A 25,186-nucleotide genomic window follows, 5' to 3' on the forward strand; every position below is an offset into this window, starting at 1 on the left:
AATGAAATATATATACATGATGATTTGACGACGATTAAGTGCGATTAGTGTAATATCAACCCCGTAGAATTTACAAATTTTTAACCCGTTTCTTACGTTTTATTTATTTCTTTTTCCCAGATCGTAACTTTGTGCAGAAAGAGTTACTATATTTGTCTCATCCCCTAAACCTCTGATTTTAATTAAGTGTTAATTATGTGCTCGATAGTTTTTACGGTACAAATCGTACGTAAGGTCAAATTTATATTCTGTCTAGTTTCATTGTATTTTGCTCTAACGAGTTCTTCAACCAAAGATTATTTAGCTTAATGAAATTTTCAACGATTTTCTGATAGCCAGATAACTAAACCTTACGTTGGTAATAATTAAAAATATAAATTGAATAAATCACGAGCTTTATTAATAATTGTCCTCAGTAGGAGGCTTGCATTACCCGACGCTCCTTGACACATCGGATCCTCGAGAAACTCCAGCTCGTTACTTTCGCGTGATTATTTTATCGCGTTTTCGGTCCTCTTAACACCTTTCAGATATCAGTTGCACAGGGTCTAAATTAAAAGGATCCCAGCTTACGAACGCCTTGAATAAAGTTCGACGATTAATTCGACAATTAGATACAATGAAAAAAAAAAAAAAAAAATGAATAAAATAAAAGATTTAGTTTCGGAAGAAATATTTAATGTAAATTAATTTTCATCGGGTGAAGTTGACACTAGCATGAATTTGTACGTCCAACACGAGCGCAAGACGTTATCGCAGAAAGAACGCTGTCGTTACATTTGTTCACGATTTCTTTTTCCTTTCTCTTTGTTCTCCTTTTTCTTTACAATGAGATTTGAAAAACTAGAACTGTAACGTAAAATATTATTAAAGTTGCAAGAAAATCTAATTTTCATTTTCTACCCGGAACTATATTTTTCGATCATGGTAAAAAATGAAAATAGTCAAGGACTTAGCGGTAACCGGAACTAAATATTTCTCTCACAATTTATTGAGGGAAGTAGAAATAATTGAACAAATATCGGGACGAAATTGAGGTGTGACAATAACGGTAACTCCGAAGTTCCGTCGGGAATTTTTATCTCTGGGAATCTCGACGATATCCGCCAACACATTGTGCAATTTTAAATCGTACCGCAACTGCACACATCACGTCTCGAGAGGTACGCCGGAGGTTTTGAATGCACGCGGTTCGAGGTAAACAGGGAATCCTGTCGAGATGGGAGGGAGGCTGTTTTCCTATTTGCTTAATTTTACTGCCAGACTTTATTACTTTACGGCATGCATACATGCGTGTGTATACACATGTGTGTGTGTGTGTGTATATATATACATACATATATACGACAGCTTTGCCTGACTCGAGATGTCGACTCTCAGACTGTGAAGAGTGCTGCGTTCTTCCATTCTCCGTGATCTCCGTCGCATCTTCTTCTTCTTATTTTCATTCTTGTTATTTCGTTCTTTTTTTCTTCCTTTCTCTCTTTTTCTTTTTCTCTCACAAGGCGGACTTCGCTCCGGGAAACACAAAGGGACCGACGTCCGCGGGAGGTTTCGGGGTAAATTTTTTTCTCCAAGAACTTCGTCGACGTTGCAGGTCGGTAATTAAGACAATTAACAAGACAAGAACGGTACGAGATGAGAAGAATTGTAAAGAGATTACGTGGGTAAGAGCCGTTTACTGCGTAAATATCGAAAGACATAAGCTAAACAGCAGCTTACGATTTATTATCGAAATTTTTTTGTCTAAAGACAATTCGATTTTCTCGCAGGGGAAAAAAAAATCAAGATTACATTATATCCACGGATTTCGTATAAGGGTGAACAAATGGACCGCTGGTTTCACGGTAAATTTTACTTTAACCTCGAGGGTTCGGTGCGAGAGGTGGCGAGAAAGAAAGAAAGGAGAAGATGAATAGAGACTGCAGGAAAAAGGGGGAGGGAGGGCGGAGGGGGGGGGAGGGGTGAAGATAAGAGCGGGAGTAAAGTAAAATAAAGGACAAGGGAACAGGTTTTAATTCCCGAATAAAACGTGTATATTTTATCCGGGGCTGGAGGGGGGGGGGGGGGGGGGGGGTGTTGTCGCTATCAGGGTCCGTCGCTCTCCGAGAGAGCGCCGGAGGCGCCGACGCAATCATCCCTTATCTGGCGCTTCCTCCTCCTCGGCCAAATAGCCTGCGCCACTCTATTTAATTTAAATAACTTTTAAAAGTTCCGTAGGCAGGTTATATATATATATATATATGTGTGTGTGTGTGTGTGTGTGTATGCGATATATATTTAGAGACGGGAGCGCCGACGGATATCAGCATCAGATCCCCGATGCACGTCGTCTCGACTCCGTTATTTCAGCCCCGCAGCTTGCTCAATTGCGTCTTACAGTGATCTGACAACGAAAGCTCAACAGGTCAACGATCGAAGATTGACCGTCGGATCGGAATTGTTCGTGAAAAAATTATCGTCGGTTGAATGTCGGATCAAGTCAAAGATCCGGTCTGAATTAATCCTTTTGGAGAGCACGAAAAGGCTGAAATGACATGGGGTAATTGTACCTTTCGAATACTTGTGCATAGATGAGCTTTCTCACCTCTCCTGAACTTTGCGACACTTGACCCTTTCAGTTACAGAAACCGCATCGGTGGTACCCTTGTTTTTTTTTTCTTTTTTTTTGTCCACATTTCATGCAAAATCCTGATTTTTTTGCATTTTCGCGTACATAAATACTTGGACTTTGGCAGGATTAGGATTTATTGTGAATCGATAATTGTTTGTAATTGTTATAAATAAACATATGCTAGATAAAAAAAGATACGTATTCTCGTGCATGTAATCAAGCTTAGCGGAGATATTTGATAATACGCTTTTAATTCGTTGGTTTGCAAACAGGGATCTCAGAATGGCCGTTGGATTTACAAAATTCCATGCGTATAGGGGTAGTTTTCACCCTTCTTAGGGGTTCGCATAAATAGTATCGCGGGTTGCACCTATTCTCGACCAAAAATCCTTCTTTCAAAAAATAAATATTCATACAAACGTCATTCGAGAACACTTGTCTAAAACAATGTTTACAATTCACCCCGTTTTCACCCAATTTCAGGGGTCGTTTGTAGTTTTATTAAATTTTGTGACATCGGATTTGCATCCAGCGTCGAAAAATACAAAAGGCAACGAATAATTGCAATTCCGTGTCGACAAAAAAAAAATAAAAAATTGAATCGCGTGACGGAAAGGGTTGAACTATGCCCAGAAGCATGTCTTTTAGGATATGACAGGTACAGGACAGGGCAGGGAAGGAGCATCCGGTAACATGAGCGTTGCGCATACACACCGATTACAGCTTCGGTATCGGTTGGTGGTAGTAGATACGCGACCGCGGCGTAGTTCCGCCTCAGGGTGTGTTCGCGTTGTATATACAATCTAAACACATTTGCCACCGATAGTTTATGAAAATTTACCCGCAAACCGCAGCGTCGCTCCGCCCTGAGCAGAGGACGGGACCTACACTCTCTCGATGATCGATATCACATTTGCCATACCGTAAACCATTTTCCTCTCATGAACCCTGCAGGCATCGAGGTTATACGGATAACCGGAAGCTCCTTCGATCCGCTCAAGTCGCCTTTGTCGCACTTTCGAAGCGGGTGTACAAAGCAGCTAATACCGAGAAAACGATACTGCGAGATGAATTAACGAAGAAGGTTCTGAGTATTTATATACTCAGTGGCAAAAGTGACGGAAGCTACTGCTATGGAAATCGATATCTACGGTCCATCGTGAAATTGCAGATTGCTGATCGTGTTGAAGTGCAGTTCACGTTTACCTTCCGGTGTATGTTGTTCGAAAATTGAACCGTGTACCGGTAAAAGTCGTTAAAACTCGCCGGAAACAGTTTCTTCAATTTTCCCTCACCGCGACGAACGTCACCGTCATATTCACAAAGCGAGTTCACTTCATGCCCGTCTTTCGTCGGTCGGACGAGTAGCTAATCCGTTATCTGAGGCACGAGACCATTAAACATTAAAATCAGCGCGACGCGGCTCGTCCCTCGTGTCATTTGTGCTTTTGTTACGGGGAAAGATAGCCACTTTGTTATTCACCCGGCAGCAGGGAAGAGACCGAGGAACAGGGGTGAGAATCCCTCCTCGCTCATTCCGTCGACATTAAACCGCCCTCGGTCCTTCCGTCGCCTTTCGGGCGGTTCATGCACGCTCGAGAGTCCTGCAGGTTCAACTCTCCAACCCCGGAACTCGGATTACAGCCAACGACTTGCCCGATGCTTTATAGGTACACGTATCTCGATCAGGTTACATGAGCGAAGGGCTTAATTCCCTCAACGATTTTACCCTCAGTTTAGCGCATCCGAACATCGTGTCTGATAGCGTTGACTGAACTCCGGAAAGGGTTACGCGCTTTCTTTTGAGTCGAGTTAGGTCGCTAGAACAACGCGTCATCGGTCCTAAAGACAAGTGGATACTGTAACGTTTGAAGTCTCATTTTCCAATGGGCTGATGAAAAAACATCGGTAAGGCAAAAAATGGGTTCGAGTCTCGGTGAAATGTCGGTAACTGTCGGTAACTGTCGGTAATAGAAATCTTTCTTCAGAAATCGCCTTGTATCTCTATTAACGAGTGAAACGTTACGCATCGAGAAGTAAATCGCACGATGCGAGAAACTGGCGGAATGGCGAACGGTGAGATAGAAGATTTCGGATGATCCAAGCGGACTGCGAGCTTCCAAGATCAAAGGGGACGTAGGGGATGATCGAGGGGTTTCAGAGCATTCTCTGCGATGACCTGCGACCCGGTCGACCGGATTTGACGGGCGTCTAATTACCAGACGTGTTCTCGAAGGACCCGAAGGAGGCGATTGCTCCTGTCCTCAGCAATATTGTTTGTTCATGGAAATTTCAGCAGTTGCACCACGCTTTCGACCTTGCCGTTGAGCCGCTGTTTCGTGTACCCAAAACAGGAGATCATGCATACGCATAAGTTCACTTCACTTTGAGACCGGCACGTCGCCATTCTCGACCCTCGTCATTGCGCTTAGAAGTCCTTAATCAGTCGATCGATCGAAAGGCTTTCCAGTTCAGCCCGCGAATTTTTTTGTGAGAGCCAAGTAAAAAGTATTTTTTTTCACGTACGTGCAACAGTTTGGAAGTTTTTGAAATTTCGAAATCTAGGGGTTGCCTGAAAACATGCGGACGACGATAATCGGGGATTTGAAATTCAGCCTGTTGTGGCGACGGTCGTCCGTTCGTTTCGTATCTCTGAGTTTTCGGTTCGCCGAATGAAATGATACCTAATGCGGAGTGACGTGTTTCCACCCCTGTTCAGTATCGGGTGGAGAGGAGTGAAAATTTTTATTCTCATTTCATCACGAGCTTAACGACGCGTTATTTATACCTGAAAATGGACAAACGATTGTTCCGGGCTTCTGAACATTCTCTTGTTTTACGTATCACCATTTATTTCGGCCGTTTGTATCTGTATCAGAGAGAGAGAGATTTTTAGGCAAGTTGCACCCTCTCATCCCAGAATCGTCTCGTACAAACGCCGATACTCTGAACGAGTTGTCGGATTTCAAACCTCTGGCGTGTGTAACAAAATTCGAAAAACATGCTGCAGGTGTCCTTCCGCAGGTTTATCGCTCGATATCGCTACTAGCTTCTGCAGAGCGTACGTATCCATAAACTGTGTCCACACACATCGATACCCAACGCATGGGATTTTTGATGCTCGATGCCCGATGCTTTGTGCACGATGCGTTATTCGTTCGCTGGAATTATTCGTCGCTACAGTTTGATCAGACGGAAATATAACTAAGGCTAAAACTCTGCCCGCTGAATGTCAAACGAACGAAAAAAAAAAATAGAAAAATAAATAAATCAGTAAAATTGTCCAAATGCGACCACTTTCAGTGATTGAATTAATAACGTGTGGATTGTGGAGTAATGAAAAAAAATTCTCTGTTTCAGGAGCTTTCGACATTCGAATCCAAAATACACTTCAACTTTGTTTCGACTTTCGATCTATCGAACGAAAATTTATCTACATCGAATGAGCGATGTAAAAATTTTTTCTAAACATTTGTTTGCAAAAAATGGATAAAATTTGCAATTATTTGTGACAAACCGCAAAGCTTGCGGATCTTCGAACGGCAGGAGCTTAACCATCAGCGAGTTAGTTTAGTCGGGATAAATGTCCGGGCGTAAACTCTTATAATTCCGACAGTGACGTCTCTCCTCAAGAGAGATAGATAGATAGATAGATTAACAGATAGACAGAGATAGAGAGAGAGAAAGAGAGAGAGGGAGGGTAAAATGAGGGTGGAGTTAATCGGTAGCGCGGGAGCAAGAGGCAGATATGCAAAGCCGATAATCTGATTATTTGAAAGCTCTGAGGCCCAACAACCGCGAGTTCGCGAAGCACATGCAGCAGCAGCAGCAGCAGCAGCAGCAGCAGCAGCATTAGACCGACGGCACTCCGTCAATTATACATTATAAACAGTCATAAGTATGCAAATTTTGCGAGCCCTCCGAGCAAGCCCGAAACTCCCACGGGATTAGCCAGACGCCCAGGATCCCGATCGTTCCGTCATCCCTCGCAGGAGAAACGTGGTTTGGCTTTACATTGCCCGAGGGGATTTGCCCACATGTTGTTCCAAGAAAAAAGCTCGTACTTTTTGACGTTTTTGTATTTTGATTTTTTTCTCTCCCTTCCTCGTCGCTGCGAGCAAAAAAAGGCTCGTCGAATTAGGATCGAAAACAATGTTCACGAGGCGAAGAATAATAATCCAACAAAGATGGGCAAAAACGGCTCGTTCGAGAGAAAAAAAAAAAAAAAAAATCTGCCACGCCATGATCGAAAGCCTTGAGACTAAAAAATTAGGGGTAAATGGAGGGGGGGGGGGGGGGGGGGGGGGGGGGTTGAAAACTGGAAGTACGGGAATTCGAGTCGGATTTTAAGTGCGTGTCCAACGGTTTCCTCTCGAGGCAATAAAATTTCGGAATTGGGCCAAGTCTGCAGCGCGTATCCACTGCAGAGAACGAATTGTTCTTTACGAAAGTCCGACTCTCGAGTCACGCTACGATTTTATTACCGCCCTTTTATTAGCGTTTCTCTCCCCCTCCACCATCTCCTTTCCGCCCCCCCCTTATTTCTCTCTTACCAATCAACGAACACGAACGGATAGATAATACACGGGGTCACGGACGGAAACATCTGGCCGATATATACCCGGTGGCGAGATAATTTTTTCCCAAATTAAACCTGCGAGTTTCTATCGTTACGCGTGTAACAGCTCCGAGTAAATTTGTTTACAGAGTAAAGAGGAAAGGAGAAAAAAAAGGGTAAAATCACGTCCGTAAAACGTTTCGGAACGGAATGTGCCTCGCGGCGTTTTTCACTTGTGAAAAAAAAAATATATATATATATATATCATTCTCAAACATATACAATGCGTACGTGTAATAGGTACCACCGACTAACTATAACGCGTTGTATTTTTATCCGTGTCGTCGTTTAATCCGGTTATGTATCGCTTTGAAGGAGGTAAATTCCCGCTGGTTTATCGTACGGTGTGTTGATTTTTTTATTTTTTTTATTTTTTTTTTTCACGTTCGTTTGTTTTTTTGTTTTTTTACTCCCATGCCATTTACCGCGATTGAGTTGGCGAACAAGTTGACAGAGAACTGATAATATTATCAAGGTACGTACATCGCGAACGGTGTGAATGGGTTACAAATGGCGCGTTTTCAAAGTTTTTTTTTTTTTTTTTCTAAACGTCCGAGTATATTTATTCGTTTCCATACGATACACGCGTATAATACGTCAGTTTGATCACGTTGAATGGTAAAAAGTTGGGCAACGTTATTTTATCCGAACAGATTGTCCGCCGTGTATTGTTTGAATTTATCCAAACCACGCGGGTATAATAACCGCGTTTGAGAATATCATTTCATCTCGCTTTGAATTTTTTTTTTATTTTTATTTTTTTCTTTAATTATTTTTTTTCTCCCCCCTCGTCATTCGTCGTTGATTTCGTTTCTTTGACGGGTAACGTAAAGTTGAGTTTTATTTTTGCGTTTTTCCGTTATTCGCGCAAACGGGGAGGCAAAACATCTCTGATTGCGTTTCGGGCTTTTTCGTCGTTTGCACATAATATGGAATAAAAAAAAAAAAAAAAAAGAAAGAAAGAAAACTACGCAGGCATATAACCACGTGTGTAATCTCGAAGGTTTTTAACTCGTGGTCATACACGACCCTTTCTTCAGTGAATATATTAACCCTAAATCTCCCCTTGCGAATACCTATTACGCGTATGTGAGATACACGTTTAATGTGTTGTCCGAACAAAGATAAAAAAGAAAAACGAGAATTTCATTTGCGAGTGAAAAAGAATATCTCATCAAATTTCACTTAATTTTCTGTTAATTTGGGAACAAAACGTAAAGCGAAAAAAAATGAAAAAACGCGTAAATACAAATATGTGCGTGTATAGAATATTCGGCAGTGAATTATAAATTTATAATCAAACTGGTTCACCGTAAATTCTGTATGAAAAACATGTAAAATAATCTGATTCAATCCAAGATGAATGATGAAATATTGTGAAAATCATTAATTCATTCTTCTACCAATATTTCAACTTCACTCGTTCAAACAAATCCTTTTTTTCATCACGCGGTATCACCGTATTTTTTTTTCTCAAATATCCGTATTTTGAGAGTCGCTCAGTCGATTCTCAACTCAAAATATTAAAAATTCAGTGAGTTGAGTATCTTTGTTTAGTAGAATCATCCATTTTCCAGCATATTGTTGTTATATATAAATTTTTCAAAATTTCACTTCACCAAAGACAATTAATTTGCCTTGAAACACGACAGTTGAAGGGTATCCCAGAATTTTGATCGAGTTATTATACGTAGCCTTCTAAATTCACCCCGCGAACTTTAAAAGTGAGACTGAATAACGGCAGCAGCAACAACAAGACCATCAATAACAACAAATAATAATAGTAATAAGAGAAATGAAAAAAAAGGACATTAAAATAAAACGTCGCAATTCTTAGGGGGTGGAAAACTCTTGAAAATCAATTGAAAGAATAGTTGGATAGCGATACCAACGCTATTCGACCGATAGGAAGTGAGCAGTGTATTTTTCAGATGATCGGAAGATAAATTTGGCAACGCCGCGTGATTTTCTTGCGTCTCGGTCTGCTCGAACCTTCGGTGTTCACCTCGACGTAACCTTTATTTTTGCGAATCGAAATGTCGGGTCAGTTAGGATTTAAGGGGAGATTCGCGAAAAAATAATAAAAATACAGTGTTTCAGCAATATCGTGTCTGAACGGCGGAAAATAAATAATTCGAACACCGCGCGTAATGTGCGCATAGTTGCGACGTTGCCTGACGCACAACCTAACCGAAATTACAAGAGGATTGTTTTTTTCCCTTAGATTATGTTTTTGGTTATCAAATGACGGACGAAATTCGCAAAAATTTTATACATCGTTACTAAATATCCATTTTGCCTTATTCAATATTTTCCTCCCGTCCTAAAAATTTTATTCCAAAACAACCGACTCGAAACTATCGGTTTTCATCCCAGTCCCTATCCAGGCAACATAAAATAGCTCAACTTTGAAATGAAAAAAATCAGTAACTATACGGTAAATCATTTTAAAACTTTGCAGGATTGTTTAAAATGATTCAAAAAATTGTATGATCAAAACTCGTATGAATAAAAAATATTCCAAATTACTGCACAGCTACCTTAAGACACTTTGGTATTAATATACCTGCCTGCGCGGAGGTGAAAAGGACATGTTCGTTATATCATGGAGTTCGGGGGCGGGGGAGGAGGAGAAAGAGGCGAACCGGAGGTGGGTTCAGAGAGGCGGGTGTTCGGTTCGATGGACACGGTATAACGGCAGAGCGTGGCGGTGGTTCATATCCGGCGACTACGGCGACCCGACTCCAGCCAGGATCCAGGACTCAGGATATGAGTTCCGCTAATATATCCCACTCGCGTGCTCAGCTCAGCTCAGCTCAGCTCGGTTCGGTTCGAGATCCAAGTTTTTTTCACTCGTTTTTTCCTTTTTATATCGTGCCTCGATAGATTCGTTCATATTCGTTTGTAAAAGTGGGTAAAAAATAAAAAAGGGAATATTAATAGAGGCGGGTTTGATGGACGAAAGTCATTTCTGGGCTTGTAATGCAGGCGGGAATTGGGGAAAAAAAATTCAGGAATAAGATGAAGGTGAAAACAAGGAAGCCGGTTTCAACTTCCCGCTTTCAAACGAGTTTCGAACTTAAATAACAACAACAATAATAATGTCGACGATGTCGTTGTCTTGGTTTGAACTTTCGAAGCCGAATCTTGGATTATCAATTTTCATCGAAGTGCAAATGATTTCAGTTGTTTACTTTTTCAATAAAATTTCAATTTTGCAAAATTGAATCTGGATTCAAAGATTTTGGCAAAAAATCTTGTGGTACCAGATTTAATTTGAATCGGTTGAACCGTACTCAAGATTTCATCGTTACCGTTTTCGTGAATCGATCAAAGCCGAAATCTAATCGTTTTTAAATATATATTAGGGTGTATTGAAAGAAATTTTTTTTTTCAAACGCGCATATAAATTTTTACGGCGAATATCTCAGCCATATATGAGCTATGAATATTGATACTTACATTTGCCTATTTTATTTTTCTCATTTTCCATTCAAATAAAAATTGAAAAAAAAATCTGAAAATTTTAAAATTATTCTTTTTTCGCAAACGGCTTGACTTATAAACTATCTGAATACAGATTCTTTTCGGAAACTTCACGCTCTGTAAAAAAGCACTGAAACAGATTTTTTTTTAACCGATTAAGAGATATTCAGGATGACTCAACGTTTACAGGCAAATATCTCTCAATCGGTTAGAGTTGGGAAAATTTTAAGTCAGTCCCTTTTTAAAAAGCGTGAAATTTCCTACAAGAATCTTCATTAGGATATTTCATAAGTCAAGCCGTTTACGTGTAAAGAAAATTCAAAATATTTTCCAATTCTTTCAACGTGTTGTTTGAATGGAAAATATAAAAAAATAAAACAGTCAGCTCTAACTGTCAATATTAAGAGTTCACATATGGCTGTGATATTTTATTTGAGATGCTCTGCAGAAATTTAGTTGCGCGTTTGAAAAAAGACATTTTTTTTTCCATCTTCTTTTTTTGCACCCCCTAATATATTATACCTATATATACATCAACGCAGCAGAGACTCCGCGTTGCCTGAATTACGGATTCCGCAGAGGGTTGAAATCCATACAACTCAAGGTGTAGGCACGAAAAGTATATTTGCAGAGATAGGAAGCACGGGGTGCGCCTGCAGCAAGCCTTAATTAAACCCATCAATTCGCTGGTTGATTAGGTTGCCGGTCTTGTAAATACTCCTTCGGCCCTTGCCTTCTAAACCGGCTGCCGCTACGACCCGGGGTTGTAAAGTAACGCGAGATTTTAAGGGAGCAAATTTTAACCCCGTCTCCGCCCCTTCCTATTTTTTCCTCCCTTATTTCTACGAGAGACAGTGACAGAACAAACCCCGTTCGAGTTCCCTCCGGCTCCTTTTTCTCCGCCTTCTTCTTCTTCTTGTTATTATTGTTATTACTATTACTATTATCATTATACCTACCCCCTTTTGTTTAACCCCGATGAACTGCGCCCCGCCTGCCAACCCTCAAACCTCCGTAAAATACGATCTCGTTTAAACCGTGCTGTACAAACGAAAGCCCTGGCTAAATTAGAATCGAGAATACGAGGGCGTGTGCCGAACGGCTATTACCCAGCTAATAGAAAACGGCTAAGCTCGATCTTCGTGGACGGCTTGAAGGAGGGGGGTTCAGCTTGGACGGTCAAAGATCACGCCTATTTTTTTTTTTTTTTCAAGAAAATGAAAACACTAGGAGCAATTTGAGTTTGATGACATTATGATTTTTTTTATTGAAATTAATTGAAAGAATTGCATATATGTATAGTTAAGAACGCCCTTTCGAGCTCGAGCTCGCAGCCCAAATGTTGAAAGAAAATAACTTGCAAATATATTTGATTACGAAAAAAGAAAAAAAAATAATAATCGTTCGAAAGAATTTTATAAAAAAATTTTGGGATTTGAATTCGAAAATCTAGAGCCACGAGCTCGAATCAATAAACAAGTTTTAAAGATTGTGTCAAAGTTTCAAGTCGATCGGATAAAAACTGACCCAGGAATCTACGCTACAGGTTTAGAAACGTCGTTGTTCGTTAATTGTATGCGCCATGCCGCCATTTTGTTATTATTATCAATGAAAAAATTGCAAAATGTTCTCGAAACTCGAATTGCTCGAAGTGTTTTAATTTCCTTAAAAAAAAACAAAAAAAAAAAATAACTCCTAAAGAAAGACGTGATTTTAGACAATTTTTTTGCCCCCGCTGTCCGCGAGAATCGATTCCAAAATTTAATGAAATTCGTCAATTTTCGTCTCTTTCCAGAAGTTATCGATTATTTGCGATTCATTGAAGTCTGAAATAAAAATATTATCGTAGAAATTTAATTATCCGCAAATTCAATTCGTTCAAATATTATTCTCGTTAATGAGATGCGAGCTTTGAGAATACTCGCCTAAGCCTGATGAGCGCCAAAAGATAGAGGAAAAAGAAAAGCGGCTTGCGGATAGTAAATTGGCGTCGATTCCAACCTTGACTCGTGATATTCGCGTGCAGCGTTCAACGCTCACGTCAAGGTGAGCCCAAAGTTTGCGGAACGGACGGGCGAGAAGGGGTGCAAATTAATACCGAAAACTGTAATAAGCACGGGGGTGGAACAGCCCCGAAGTGCACCAGTTGCCGTAATGAATCCCCAGAGTCAAAGGAGGGCCGGAGGTTGGGTCTCGGGTTCTTAGTATGCCGGTCGAGTCTGAGGACCCGCCGCAAAGTTATAGGTACGTGGATAAAGGAGGACGAAGATGCACGAGCGGATAGACGCGTACGTACCTGGAGGTACACCGAGGGGAAAGAATTGGGGTTTCCGATGAAATTTTTTTTTCCATTTTTAGGGGGTGCGTAATGCAGTGCGAGCCAAAATAATGAGGACGTATTTTTTGTTTTTCGTTAAAAATGATAATTTTTCATGTTACAGGTGATTGAATTTCACTGATTTTAATATATATAGATATATGTTGACATGGGTGACGTCACAATGTTATAGTTTTCAATCTGTTATATGTATTCATGGCAATTTTGATTCATTCGAAAAAATAAAAAAAAATTTCATCGGAAACCCCAATTATTGCGTAAGTATCTTTCCGGTGAAGACTTCTATTTCTTTGTTCGCTTTAAGTTGTTTTACATTTTAAAAATTTACGTAATCGACGAGGGCCCTTAGACGGAACTCATATACGCGAAATTTCATCGAAATAATACCTTATTTACATTGTGAAAGGAGATTTTTACCGTGGACTAGATGCGTTAATCATATATCACTTAACGACGGCTCGTGTTTTACTATATCGATAAAGAAATGAAATTCTGCTGTGGTGATCGTACCTTATAAAATATACGCAATATTCAGTCGTTGGGTAAAAATTATTTCAAATTTCCAATAAATTCTTATACGCGTCAAATTACTCACTCGAAGTTCGTATTTAAAGCATGAAATCTGTATTTTTTCGGATTTTTTTTATCAAGCATTTTTTTTTACCACAGATAGTAGAAAAATTAGCTTTAGACGATATCTCATTTTTTCAAGTTAACTTGGGTGGAAAAAGTTCCTGTACAAGAGTTTCGCATCTTTGTATGAAAATTTTAAAAATAATTTTGTTCAATTTTTCGTAACCCGTTAAAGTACAGTTTTCATGACAAATATTCGAATATCTTATGAAACAAAATAGCGCCCTAACCGAATTGGCTCAAATTTTACACAGCATGTCTTTTTCTGTACCAAATATTGTCTACAAGTTTCGTGGTGGGCGGAAAAGTAGTTCAAAACATTGCGAGTAATGGTTCACATGAAACTGCGAAACTTCTCATCCAATTACGATGAGCAACGCATCGTTGAATTCTTACCTTGAATGAATATGCTTGAAAATGTTGTCCGGCGGTAGGAAACTCACGTATCGTGTCCGGAATCGTGATAAATCATATTCCGAAGTAAACTTCTCGAGAAAAAGTCGCCAACTGAGGTTACAAACAACACGCGCAACAGTTGAAGATCGCACTCGAGTGCGCAGAAGCGCCACGCGCAGGGTGAGCGAATATCTTGCTGCGACCGCGAAATTTGAACCGAATTCTCGCCACCGTGTGAATATTTGTTGATATATCTGAGGCCTTCAAGGCCTTCATTTGCAATGTACTCAGATACGAACAGGAGCAATATTGTCTGACTTCTTCTATCCAATTTTCGCATGTTTCTATTATTTACTTATTAAAGCTGTAGCTTAAATTGTTAATTAATTCATCGAACGGTTGATAGTGTCATGTATATATATATATATATACACTACTATGTTTTATGTAAAAGTGTTTTCCCGTGAATAAAGATTATTATTATTGTTATTTATTATTATTATTATTATTATTATTATTATTATATCTTCCGAACCACTGCACCGCCCACTATGAAATTTTTGGACAACCTTTTGCATTGAAGAAGGCACGCTGTGTATAAATTCTAGTCCATTCGATTGGGGCAGTTTTCAGTTATGAATAATTTACGAATTCTTTTCACATGTCGTCCAGGTTTTAAGCTACGTAGCCGCGAAAAATCAAAACATTGTTGGAATCAATTCATTGGATGAATTGTCAAAAAATTCAAAGTTCGTTCTTTCGATCTGTAGGTACTTTGATTGCGCGAGAGGGAAATCAGATTAAAATTAAACCCTCGCGCAAGAAATCTCAATTTAGCCATTTATTTAGAACCAATTTGTGGAGCATCGTTGCAAAATTACGATAAATTTCAAAAAGCGGGTCACCCTAATATGCAAACTCATGAGAACAAAAATAAAAACAAACATGTATCAATGTTACAACAGTCGATTCCGATTTTCTTTACCTGCATCGAATATTTTTCTTATAATAATAGAAAATTGCTATTCGTATAATTATACCGAGAACGAGTTTATCGGTTTTTTTTCATCATCGAATAATTCGGAAAACCGATAAAACTTTAGCCTCAATGATAATGGATAAATATTGTCACTATTTTCTCCGTATTAAAATAACGAATACAAAATCGTCTCTTACCTTGACGCCGTGATGTCTGATCGATTTATTTTCATCGCCAGCTGAACTTTGCCGAAAGCCAGAATTCCACACACACGTACACAAGCAAACACATTGATCCCGAGGAAAATATTCTGCGCCCAATTGTATACGCGACGATTCTTTGACTCTAAGGAATATGATTTTATTTTACACGACTAGAGCAAAACATTTCCATTCGACGTAAAAAAAGAGATTGCTCGTCAAAATAATACGAACCCGATTTTACTGCGTTGTTAACACTCCTCGATTTTACGAATTAAATTACCCAATTATCATCATTACAATATTATTACCGTCTTCGTACCGAGTCACACATTTCGCGAGTCACATCAAACGAAGGTAGGTACGCAAAATCTATCCGTACAATCAATTGTTTTTCTCACCAGTTCGTACACGAACGAAGTGAACACCTGACAAGAAAAAAAAAACAACTACACTTAGGTTGGTACGCCCGTTTTCAATCATCCCCTTCGGTTACCCGATCGCGATTCTCACGCGTCGTGAACATTATTATCGTCTCCAGAATCGTCGACTGTGAAGAAGGCGCGTCGAGACCTGTTTGAGCGAGTTTAGTAAACGTAAACAAACGGCTGATGGGCAGTTGTTGGGGGGTGGCGATGAAGAGGGGGGCGGGAGGGAGGGGGGAGCACACGCGACGAAATTACGACTGCCAGTTTAATTGCGACGTGGAACGGACGCGTACCTGGCGTGTGAGTCTGTCGAAAAGCAAAGAATTTCGTCGAAACGACGAGAATTCTCGTGCGAATAAACGATCGAAGTGTTCGTTAGAATTTTGTGGTTTTGCGGTGGATTCGAGTGACGCGAATCATTGTCGTTAGAAAAAAAATCTTTCACTTTTCACTTTATGTTCTTATCTTGTGGTTCGTCCGAGATTTTATACGCTTGAAAAACAAACGAACGGTTCTGATTCGGCGACGGTGGTATCGAGGCATTTCGATGGGTGAGTTCTTGTCGCTGATAGACGATTTATCAAGTAATTTACATTCGCTTTAAACGACTCCCGAAACGCGGTGGGAGATTTTCAACCATTTTTCGATCGGCTTAACCCTTTGAGTGACACGTTATTTCCCTGAGTAAAATTTTATGAAAATGTAGTACGTCATGGTTCCGTGCAGGTGTCGCTGATGGCGTGTCTGAAAACAGATTGAAAAAATTGAAGACCGCGGATCCATTTGGTCGATGCAAGTTTCGATCTCATCGAATATGGTCAATAAACTTTACGCAGGGGTTCTCGGGGTTGCTGATTACATTCATCGTATTAAATTTGTAAGATCTGACTTCAGATTCGTAATCACCGACCCCGAAAACACCTGTTCAAAGTTTTTTCTCCGCATTCGATCGAATTTGAAACTTCCGGCCGCCATCTTGTTTGTTTGAAACTCGGATGTATTCTCGCAAATCATCCGGGCAAAGAAAGTTCGCGAATGATGTTCCTCGCGTTATTATCGTTGTTATATTTGCGGTGCAGTGATCACGACCGGTTGTTTCGAAGTAGATACGCTACGCGGCTTTATTAGCGTTCGAATGACAACCGGACGAGTGTTTGATTCACCGAGCAAGCAGAATCTGCCGACGGACGTCTCGGCAATTCCACAAGGCAAGAAATGGTGAGTAACTCAACTGGATTGAAATTGACCCCCGCCTCTTATTGTGCCCGATTCTTTTCGTTTTTTCATTTGCAAAGGGGAGAAAAAATGAGCGGTGGACGTGAAGGTAGTAAAAATTGAAAAATAGGTTCATAATCTGATGAGTATGATTTCTAGAAACCAGCTGACAAACTCTGATCGAGGAGTATTTTTTATTTTTTTTATTTCGTTTTCTTCGCATTGCATTTCAGATATAATTTCGTTCTACGATCGAATACTAATGTAACGTGGATTTAATTCGCAGGCCGAATCATTGTTTTCATTCAATTATAGGCGAGACACATTCGTTGCTTTTTTTTTTTTTTTTTTTTTCTTACACAGTGCACGAAATTCTATTATGACATTTTTTTTCTACACAAATTCGACGCGGAATTTCTTACGATTCGACGAAAAAATACCGAAACAATTTTTTACCCCTGCTATGAAACAAATCCATGGGTATTTTATTTTTTTTTCTTTTTTTCGACAGAATTTTTAACCGATTGACAAAATTGTATCTTGCATGATATTTTCATCGTTTACCGGTGAAAGGTAACGATTATTCGCATTTATTTTACCTGACAATAAACCATAATTCGTTTCTTTCGAACTGTAATATTTCAATTTTACATTGAAATTACTGCCAACATTCTTCATCAAAGATTGACATTGTTTCAAGAGAGTTAAAACAACGAGTTTTTTTTGACAAATTACCACCGATTACGAAGACCGATATAACATCCTGCTCGAAGACTGATTGCCAGAGAATATAATACATCTTGTAATACCGTTCGCGCTTTGTTCAAATCATAATAACAGAAGTTTTTCAGTCCATCCACGATGAACGTTGCGGTGTAGGAAAAGCGATCGTATCGTACAACAAAGGTGGAAAAATAGAGCGAACAAAGTGGGGGGAAAAAAAAAAAATAAAATATGTTGAAAAACTCGACGGGAAAAACCGAAACAAGTGTATCTACGCACAGACGATACGGCCGATTGGCGAGTCTCGTGTTTTTCGTTGAAACTAGAGTTTTCCGTGTCATCCCCGGAGGCGTTTTCGAATGAAACTCGATGCCGCGTTCGAACGATAACTCGTGAGAATAATTTCACGTTTCGATCCGTTCCAAATACGTCCGGATTATTCCGTTGTATAACCGCTCTATGTATAATGTATACGTGAGAGAAAGAGAGAAGAAAAAAAAAAAATTCTCCTCCAGACACGCGAGACGAGTTTTTTGATCGAACAAAAATTTCTTTTCAAACTGCTGAATTATACGAGTGTATTATCGGAACCGACTTCTCTGTCCCTTAATTTTCTTGGAAAGAAGAAAATCACAGGGGGAAAAAGTTTCACCCAGATGCAATCTGGTTCGGTCTTCGTAGGTCGCAGATGTCGCTTTTTACTAATTATCCGCTTCGTTTATACAGGAAATTTTGACAGATCGGATAAGAACGAAAACTCGATTTCTTATCGATGCTGAGTTGCAGCTAAAAATTAATGTTTGTTAGTTTGATATTTTTAACCGTTGAATAGCTAGACTGCAAGTGGTAATATTTTCACTATGCATTTCACTGTCATTTGATTAATAACAACTTTCCTAATGTTTTATTTGTAATTAGCGCACTGAGAAAATTTTTATTTCTTACAGCGACTAGAAAACTTGAGCAAAACAGGTATCGTTAAAAAAAAACTGTTTGAATATTGCTGGAATTGGGAAAAACGAGGTACGCGTAATCGTTTCGCGCTATCGTCGATCCTTTCTTTTGATTGTTTATTCGCACGGTTAAAATTTGAAATTCTTATACCGCAATATTTTGAATAGCCGTGTCAAAATTGCGCGAGTAAACCTTAGGGTGATGATAATTTTGATCGAACAATTATGAAAGTTTGCCGTCGCCTCGAGACGCGAGCCTTTCATATCATGCGCAGAGCCGGAGGCTGACACCGGGTTGAATTAGCATAATAAGATAGAGGAATTGCGGGCAGGGGCGTAAGAAATAAGTGTCTTAGGTGTTCCATCGCCGAGTCTCGCGTTAAGACCGAACCCGACCCCCTTCCTCGAGGGGCTTCGTCAGACTTGAAATGTTTCCATGCAGGGATTAGCGAGTTCCTCGTGAAACCGCGGCACGGCATCTCTCTCTCTCTCTCCCTCTCTCTCCGTATCCTGTAATACAGCAACCCTCATCCCCTGAGTCCGGAAGTTAACGCGCCCGCATTTCCGCATCTACGGGTTCACTCCTAGTCGAATTATACCGCTACATGTATGCTCCGTTTCTATACGCCGCGCTTTCTGTTCTTCCCTTGTAGGGGAGGAAAATTTCAACGAATAAACTGCGATGAAAATGGTTCGGAAAAAAATGGTTTTGTTTTTTTTTTTTCTTTAAATTCGCGTTTTTCTGTTTTAGGAGAAAAATACGAGATGTTTTGTAATTTGGCCCGAAAATTGAATGTTTACATTTCACTGGTTATCCACGTTTTGAATTTTAGAGAACCACCTTCGATCGTTTTCAGACGGAAGTCTGTGCTTTTGCATGTTTTCGTATCTATGTACGTATGCGATCAATTTTTTTTTGTCCGACGATGTATCGAGACCGTGTTACCGGATTTCAATGATTTTCATCTCAATCAACGCGGCTTTTTCACACTTAGAACTGAATGGATTTTGCCTTTGATCGGTTCATTTGAATAACAATATTCCAAACAATCAAGTGGAAATGATGAGAATGGGTGAACGGATTTGAATGAATATTGGTTTCGTGAGGTTTTCGAGTCGATAATCACGAATCTGAAGTCGGATTGCGAAATTCAAAATGACGATCCAATGTGGTGGAAAAAAAATGTAAAAATATACCGATTTTGGTAGAAATTGGTAGGCAGAGGTTTTTTGTGTTATAGATAAAGAATTTTCTTGCAATGTGGAATCCAAGGGCTTTAAAATCGTTAATCACGAATCTGAATTCGAATTTGATGTAATTCTTTTTTTCTCTATAAATTTGGAACCTGCGGTGTGGGAACGGAATGTTCGATGACTGTCTAACGGCCAGTCCAAAGGCCAGTTGTTAGGAACTGGAATAAATTTGGAAATTGTCGTTTTCTGTCTTTACTTCTTTGTTTTTTTAAGATTAAAAAATAAACAGTTCTGAATAATATTCTGAAAATTCACTCTTCGATCTACGATACATTTCAACCTCCGAGACTTGTCTCATTCTTCTTATTTTTTTTTTTTTTTGTTCCGCACTCATGAATGTATATCATACGAATTTATATGCCGATTTTCCTTTCTGTCCGTGTTATCTATTTCTTCTTCTTCTTCTTCTTCTTCTTCTTCTTCTTCTTCTTCTTTGCAACTCGTTTTTCTTCACCTTTTCCACCGCGAGGATTCGTTTCAATTTTTACCCCCCCCTTTTTTTTTTTTTTTTTCATCATCCCCCGCGGATACCTATCGGGTCGAATTTTTTAGGGGTTATATTTAATTCCACAATGGTGCCTGCCAGAAAGCAGTACGCATCCTTTGCAGCGAGTGCGTGTGTGTGTGTGTGTGTGTGCGTCCTTTGTGTATTTATATACATACATGAGATAATACACGGAGAGATTCGCCGCGGGCTTGCAAGCTCTAAACTATCCCTCCGCCCTTCGCAGCCCTCGAGATAGGAGAATATACCAACCTAGGACATCGATAGTCGGCGAAAAGCGCCTCCGGGAGCGATTTGCCGTTTTTCGACTTACGGCCCTGTTTTTTTTTTCTCCCCCCGCCCTCCCCCCCCCTCCTTCTCATCCCAATTTTTTTTTTTTTCTTTCCGTCATACCTCGGTCAAACTCGGACGCATCTCTTCGGACCCGTGTTTGTTATGCAATATACGTAAACGGCACGGTAGTTTTGCCCGTCGCGGTTTCAGGGACGAGTATCGCAGGAGCGTGTGTGAGAAAAAGATGGAGAAAACGACCAGGGCATAGAAAAGAGACAAATGGCAGTGGGTGGAAAGAAAATATCGATATCTCTGAGTTTCTATACGCGGGAAAAATTTTTACCGATGAGACGAGACTCGCTGCTTCGCGGGCTAATCAGAACGAACGAAATACGACCATTGGATATATATATATATCGCGAAATTCCCTGACCCTCGGTAAAATTCCCAACAACCCCAAAAAACTCGCCCACGTTTTTATATTATACCGTAAAGGTTGCCCAACCGGGTGCCGTTTGTCCGTTAATAGAAGAGAAGAAGAAAAAAAAAAGAGAAAAACAAAATTGGTAAAAATCAGGGTCATTATTTACCGACTTTTTATATATTTATAGGTTGTTTGATAAATTTCATATCGGAGATGTTTTTCGACTGTTTTGACAACTATTTTCGCTTTTCGAAGGAAATGCAAACTTGATATACGTAACATAATTTATGTACTTAAATCCGATTAAATGAAATTCGTGAATATAAATGACGATTATACCTTTTTGCTTTTACCATTTTGCGTGAGAAAAATTAAGGACGAGATTTTATTAAATTTTTGTTCTTCTTCTTTTGTTTTTGTTTTCAGCAATAAATGAATAAGATACGCAGTGATATTTGTTAACGTTAAATATAGTAAATAATTCTTCCAGATTCAATTATTATTATTATAAGGATTATTTTTCTGACTTGGATAAATTTGTTTCTCACGATTATGCTTCCATGAGAATACGATATGAAAAATCGAAAAATCAGTGCAACAAACGAAAACAGCTAGCGACAATTGATTTTCAAAAACCAAAGTGTTGATGCCAGAAGTTTTAAAAGTAATAAAAACAAAGTCGAATCTCTTCTATGACTTGTCAGATGTTTTCTTTCTTTTTTTTCCTTTCCATTTGTTTAGCCATAAATAAAGAGAGAAAAAAATAAATCTCATTATATTAGACAAAGAGGCAAAATCGGTCATTTCGGGCCGAGCGTAAGTTTGCAAAAACGAGTCGTAGGTGAAATGAAAGTCGAATATTGCAAACACGCGAAGCAAAAAGACCGTTGCCTTCTCGTTGCGCTCGATTCTTTACATCCAACGCGAGTATGTGACGCGTTTTTTCACGAAGCACGAAATTGAGGTTAGAATCGCGTAACGGAAGATTTGTTGCGACAGCGCATGCGCGCAGTGCGGAAAATACGACTTTCAACACTTCTAGGCCTGGGAAGTGGTATTTGCCGTACTTGGCGCATGCGCATTCGCAAAATCACTCTACCGTCGTAGAAACGGGTACTTCTGAGTACGGAAAACGTGTTAAACATGCTCGCGTTGTGTAAAATTCTATTAAAGTTTCTAAATTTTATTATCCTCCTCGTATGGGAGATTAGTGCGAAACAAAGCGCAGTAAGAATGGCGACCTGGACGCAGTCGGTGATTCATCTCAGTTATATTCCGGGTCCCTGACACATTACCGGAGACCCTGCAGATTTAATCCCACTATATTTCCAGACGAGTTAGCTAGCAACTCTCTTTCTCTCTCTCTCTCTCTCTCTCTCTCTCTCTCTCTCTCTCTCTCTCTAGCTTTTTCTCCCTTTCTCTTCTTCTCTCTTTCTCTCTCTCTCTCTCCTCTTCGACTACAACTTTCATTAGCACACACCGTGTCGCTGCACGGCAAAGCACTGCGGCTGTCCGTGATAAATTGGACGAATTTTGTACATACGGTGATTATTGTCGCCTGCAGAACCTCTCGTGGCCATTTAGATGTCCGGTCCATTACTTTCCGACTGCCTTTCAATATGTGCCTTGATACGCGATACGATACACGGTTATGTATAGGTCATTCTGTGCCAATTATATAACGATCGATTTATACTCGCGAATTCTTTTCGGTACGTTTTCTTTTTATTCTTTTATTAGTTTTCTTTTGTTTTTATGGTATAACGACAGTTATTCGTGTGGCTATGATGATTGTTTCAAGTCTTGTACAAGAAGAAAGGAAAATTAAGGAAAAGTAATTTTATAAATGATTTGTGAAGAGAGTAGCTAATATAAACGATTACTTAATCGCAGAATGTGGTTTCTAAATTGGTATTAGAATGTATCTAATGGTTTTTTTTTCTTCCCGTATAAGATATTGACTATAGATTAGATGATTTTACGGTTTTGAAAATGGCTAAGTTTCAGCTACAAGTGGTAGACAAAAAAAAAAAAAAAATTCCCCATCATCCAAAAAACTAATTGATAGATTTCTTCGGAGTTTGGAAAACGATATTTAATACTTCTTATTCCTACATAGTGAAGTTTATCAGGGGTTGGATTTGTCGATATGACGATTAATTCGTCGTAGCCGTTCTGAAAAGATTTCCTATTTTTGTTTTTTTCTCGTTGAATAATTTTACACTTCGTTGAATCCGATCAACCGATTTTGAAAAACTTGGCAAAAAAATTTGTAAAATTATATAATAATATCGGAATCGTCGACTGGTTAAAAAAATGATGAGGATTAATTGGAAAAAACCGTTTTCAAAATTGGTACCGTCATTTCGTATTTTTCTAACCGCCGTTATTACTTCGTATTTCTTTCCACCGATTGACCGACGACTATGAAAAAAAAAAAAAAAATTGAGAAATTTCGAGGGTTGAAATTGTCGCGGAACGCGGCACAGGCAGCCGTTCGCTGTTTACTATAATTCAATCTTGTCAAATCCATTAGCGTCGGTGCGTCCGAGAGTCGGCGATTCTGAATCCGTCAGCCGCTGCAGCTGCAGAGGGTGAATGCAGGTCGGGGGTGTGTTTCCAGGGTAACAAACTCGGAGCCCACGCGAATAAGGTACAATTACCGCGGGTAGGTTCGCAGCGTCTCCTGCGTTTCGGATTATTTCGGCTACGCCGCGCCGCGTCAACCCTTCACGGGGTCCTCGAAATGCGCTTAATGAAACTGGATACGCGAGGCGAGCTTCGGCTATAATGCCCATAATGCAAGGGTTCGTCTCGCTTCGTCGTATCTGGGACAACGCGACGCGAGGCGAGAGGGCGAGGCCGACGTCATCCGGACGTTGTCGAGTCCCTCAAAATGCAAGGAGAGATAATTGCGGGAGGGGGGAAATTTTGGGGAGGATACGTCGAACCCCGATAGAATTTTGAGGGGGACGCGCGGACAATGCACGGTTGTTAAGACAAACCCTGATTGCGATCCGTGTGTGCGGAGGCGTGATGAAATTGGGAAGGGGTTGAACTTCCGGAAGCGCGTTAAATTACGAGTATTATTTGGCGGGCAAAAATTGAGGCGAACGATTGAAACTTTGAAGAAACAACCAGGGTTGATAGTTCGGAAATTCGAGATTTAGATAATTCAAGTTACGATTTTGACCATAGTTTAGAAAAGTATAAAGGTTTCGATAGAGAAATATTCCGAAATATAAAGTTTCGTGAGTGTAAAATTTCGACAGTTGAAATATACTCGCACGTCGTAGTTTAATCGGATTCCCGAACGTGAAAATATCGAAAATCCGAAACAAAGAAGGATCAAATTGGTAAAATTTCATTTTTCAATTTTCTCATTTTTGCACTTTCGGAACTTTGAGCGTGGGCTTTCGGACCATTTTGATTTCTTTACTTCAACTTTTGCCACCAAAAAATTCAGAACTCGAAATTTCAACCCCGCCCCATCAATTCATGTTATTTTCTGCTGCTGCTGCAAATAGATGCTGATGATGATTCGAAGGGGTGAAACACACTTTGTTTTTCGTTTTTCGGGGATGTTCTTGTATCTCGTACTTTGGAGCTTGAATACATTTTTTCTTCTCATTCTCTTTTGCACCAATCGTCTTCTTCAAATTGTAATGAATTTTTCTTTTCTTCTACCGCAAAGAAAACGATTATTCAGTTGTTGCAGTTGTTCTTTCTTTCGTTTTTTTTTTTTTTTTTTTTCTCCTTTGTTACCGAGTCGTTTTCGAGTGTCGATAATATCTCTTTCAGCTTCTTCGTGAAGTTTATTAAACCGATTAAAAAAATTCTCCAAACAAAGTTTTAAATAAATTGCAGCTTCTTCAAACCGAATGAATTGAATTTTTATTATTACAAAAAATAACACAATTTTCGATCAACACAACTCAGCCGGTTCCGCCAAGTTTTCTAAACTCCTTTGATTAAAATAACTGACTTTGAAATCACCACCCTCGTCTATTTTTTACATACGAAATTGTTTTTACGCTCACGTTCGTATCGCCAACTGTTTATAAGCATTATACGATAAATATGCATAACTTAATTCGTCTTGAAATTTGCATATTATAACAGGATTGTAAATATAATGTAACATATA

The 25,186-nt window shown here is 39.5% G+C and overlaps 1 protein-coding gene across 3 annotated transcripts in view; it reads right to left on the bottom strand.

The window, feature by feature from the left end:
* pxb overlaps window positions 1-25,186 on the bottom strand; it is a 182,804-nt gene that overhangs the window by 106,688 nt on the left and 50,930 nt on the right. Inside the window, exon 1 of one of the 3 annotated variants that reach the window (XM_046621213.2) lies at window positions 15,262-15,620. The exons of the other annotated variants lie outside the window; for them this stretch is intronic. Coding sequence (XP_046477169.1) covers window positions 15,262-15,296 — 35 coding nt within the window. The 5' untranslated portion in view covers window positions 15,297-15,620. Of the gene's footprint in view, window positions 1-15,261; window positions 15,621-25,186 lie in introns of those variants that run through there. 3 annotated transcript variants of the gene reach the window in all.

The sequence above is a fragment of the Neodiprion pinetum genome, chromosome 4, assembly GCF_021155775.2.
Source record: "Neodiprion pinetum isolate iyNeoPine1 chromosome 4, iyNeoPine1.2, whole genome shotgun sequence".
Lineage (NCBI taxonomy): Eukaryota > Metazoa > Arthropoda > Insecta > Hymenoptera > Diprionidae > Neodiprion > Neodiprion pinetum.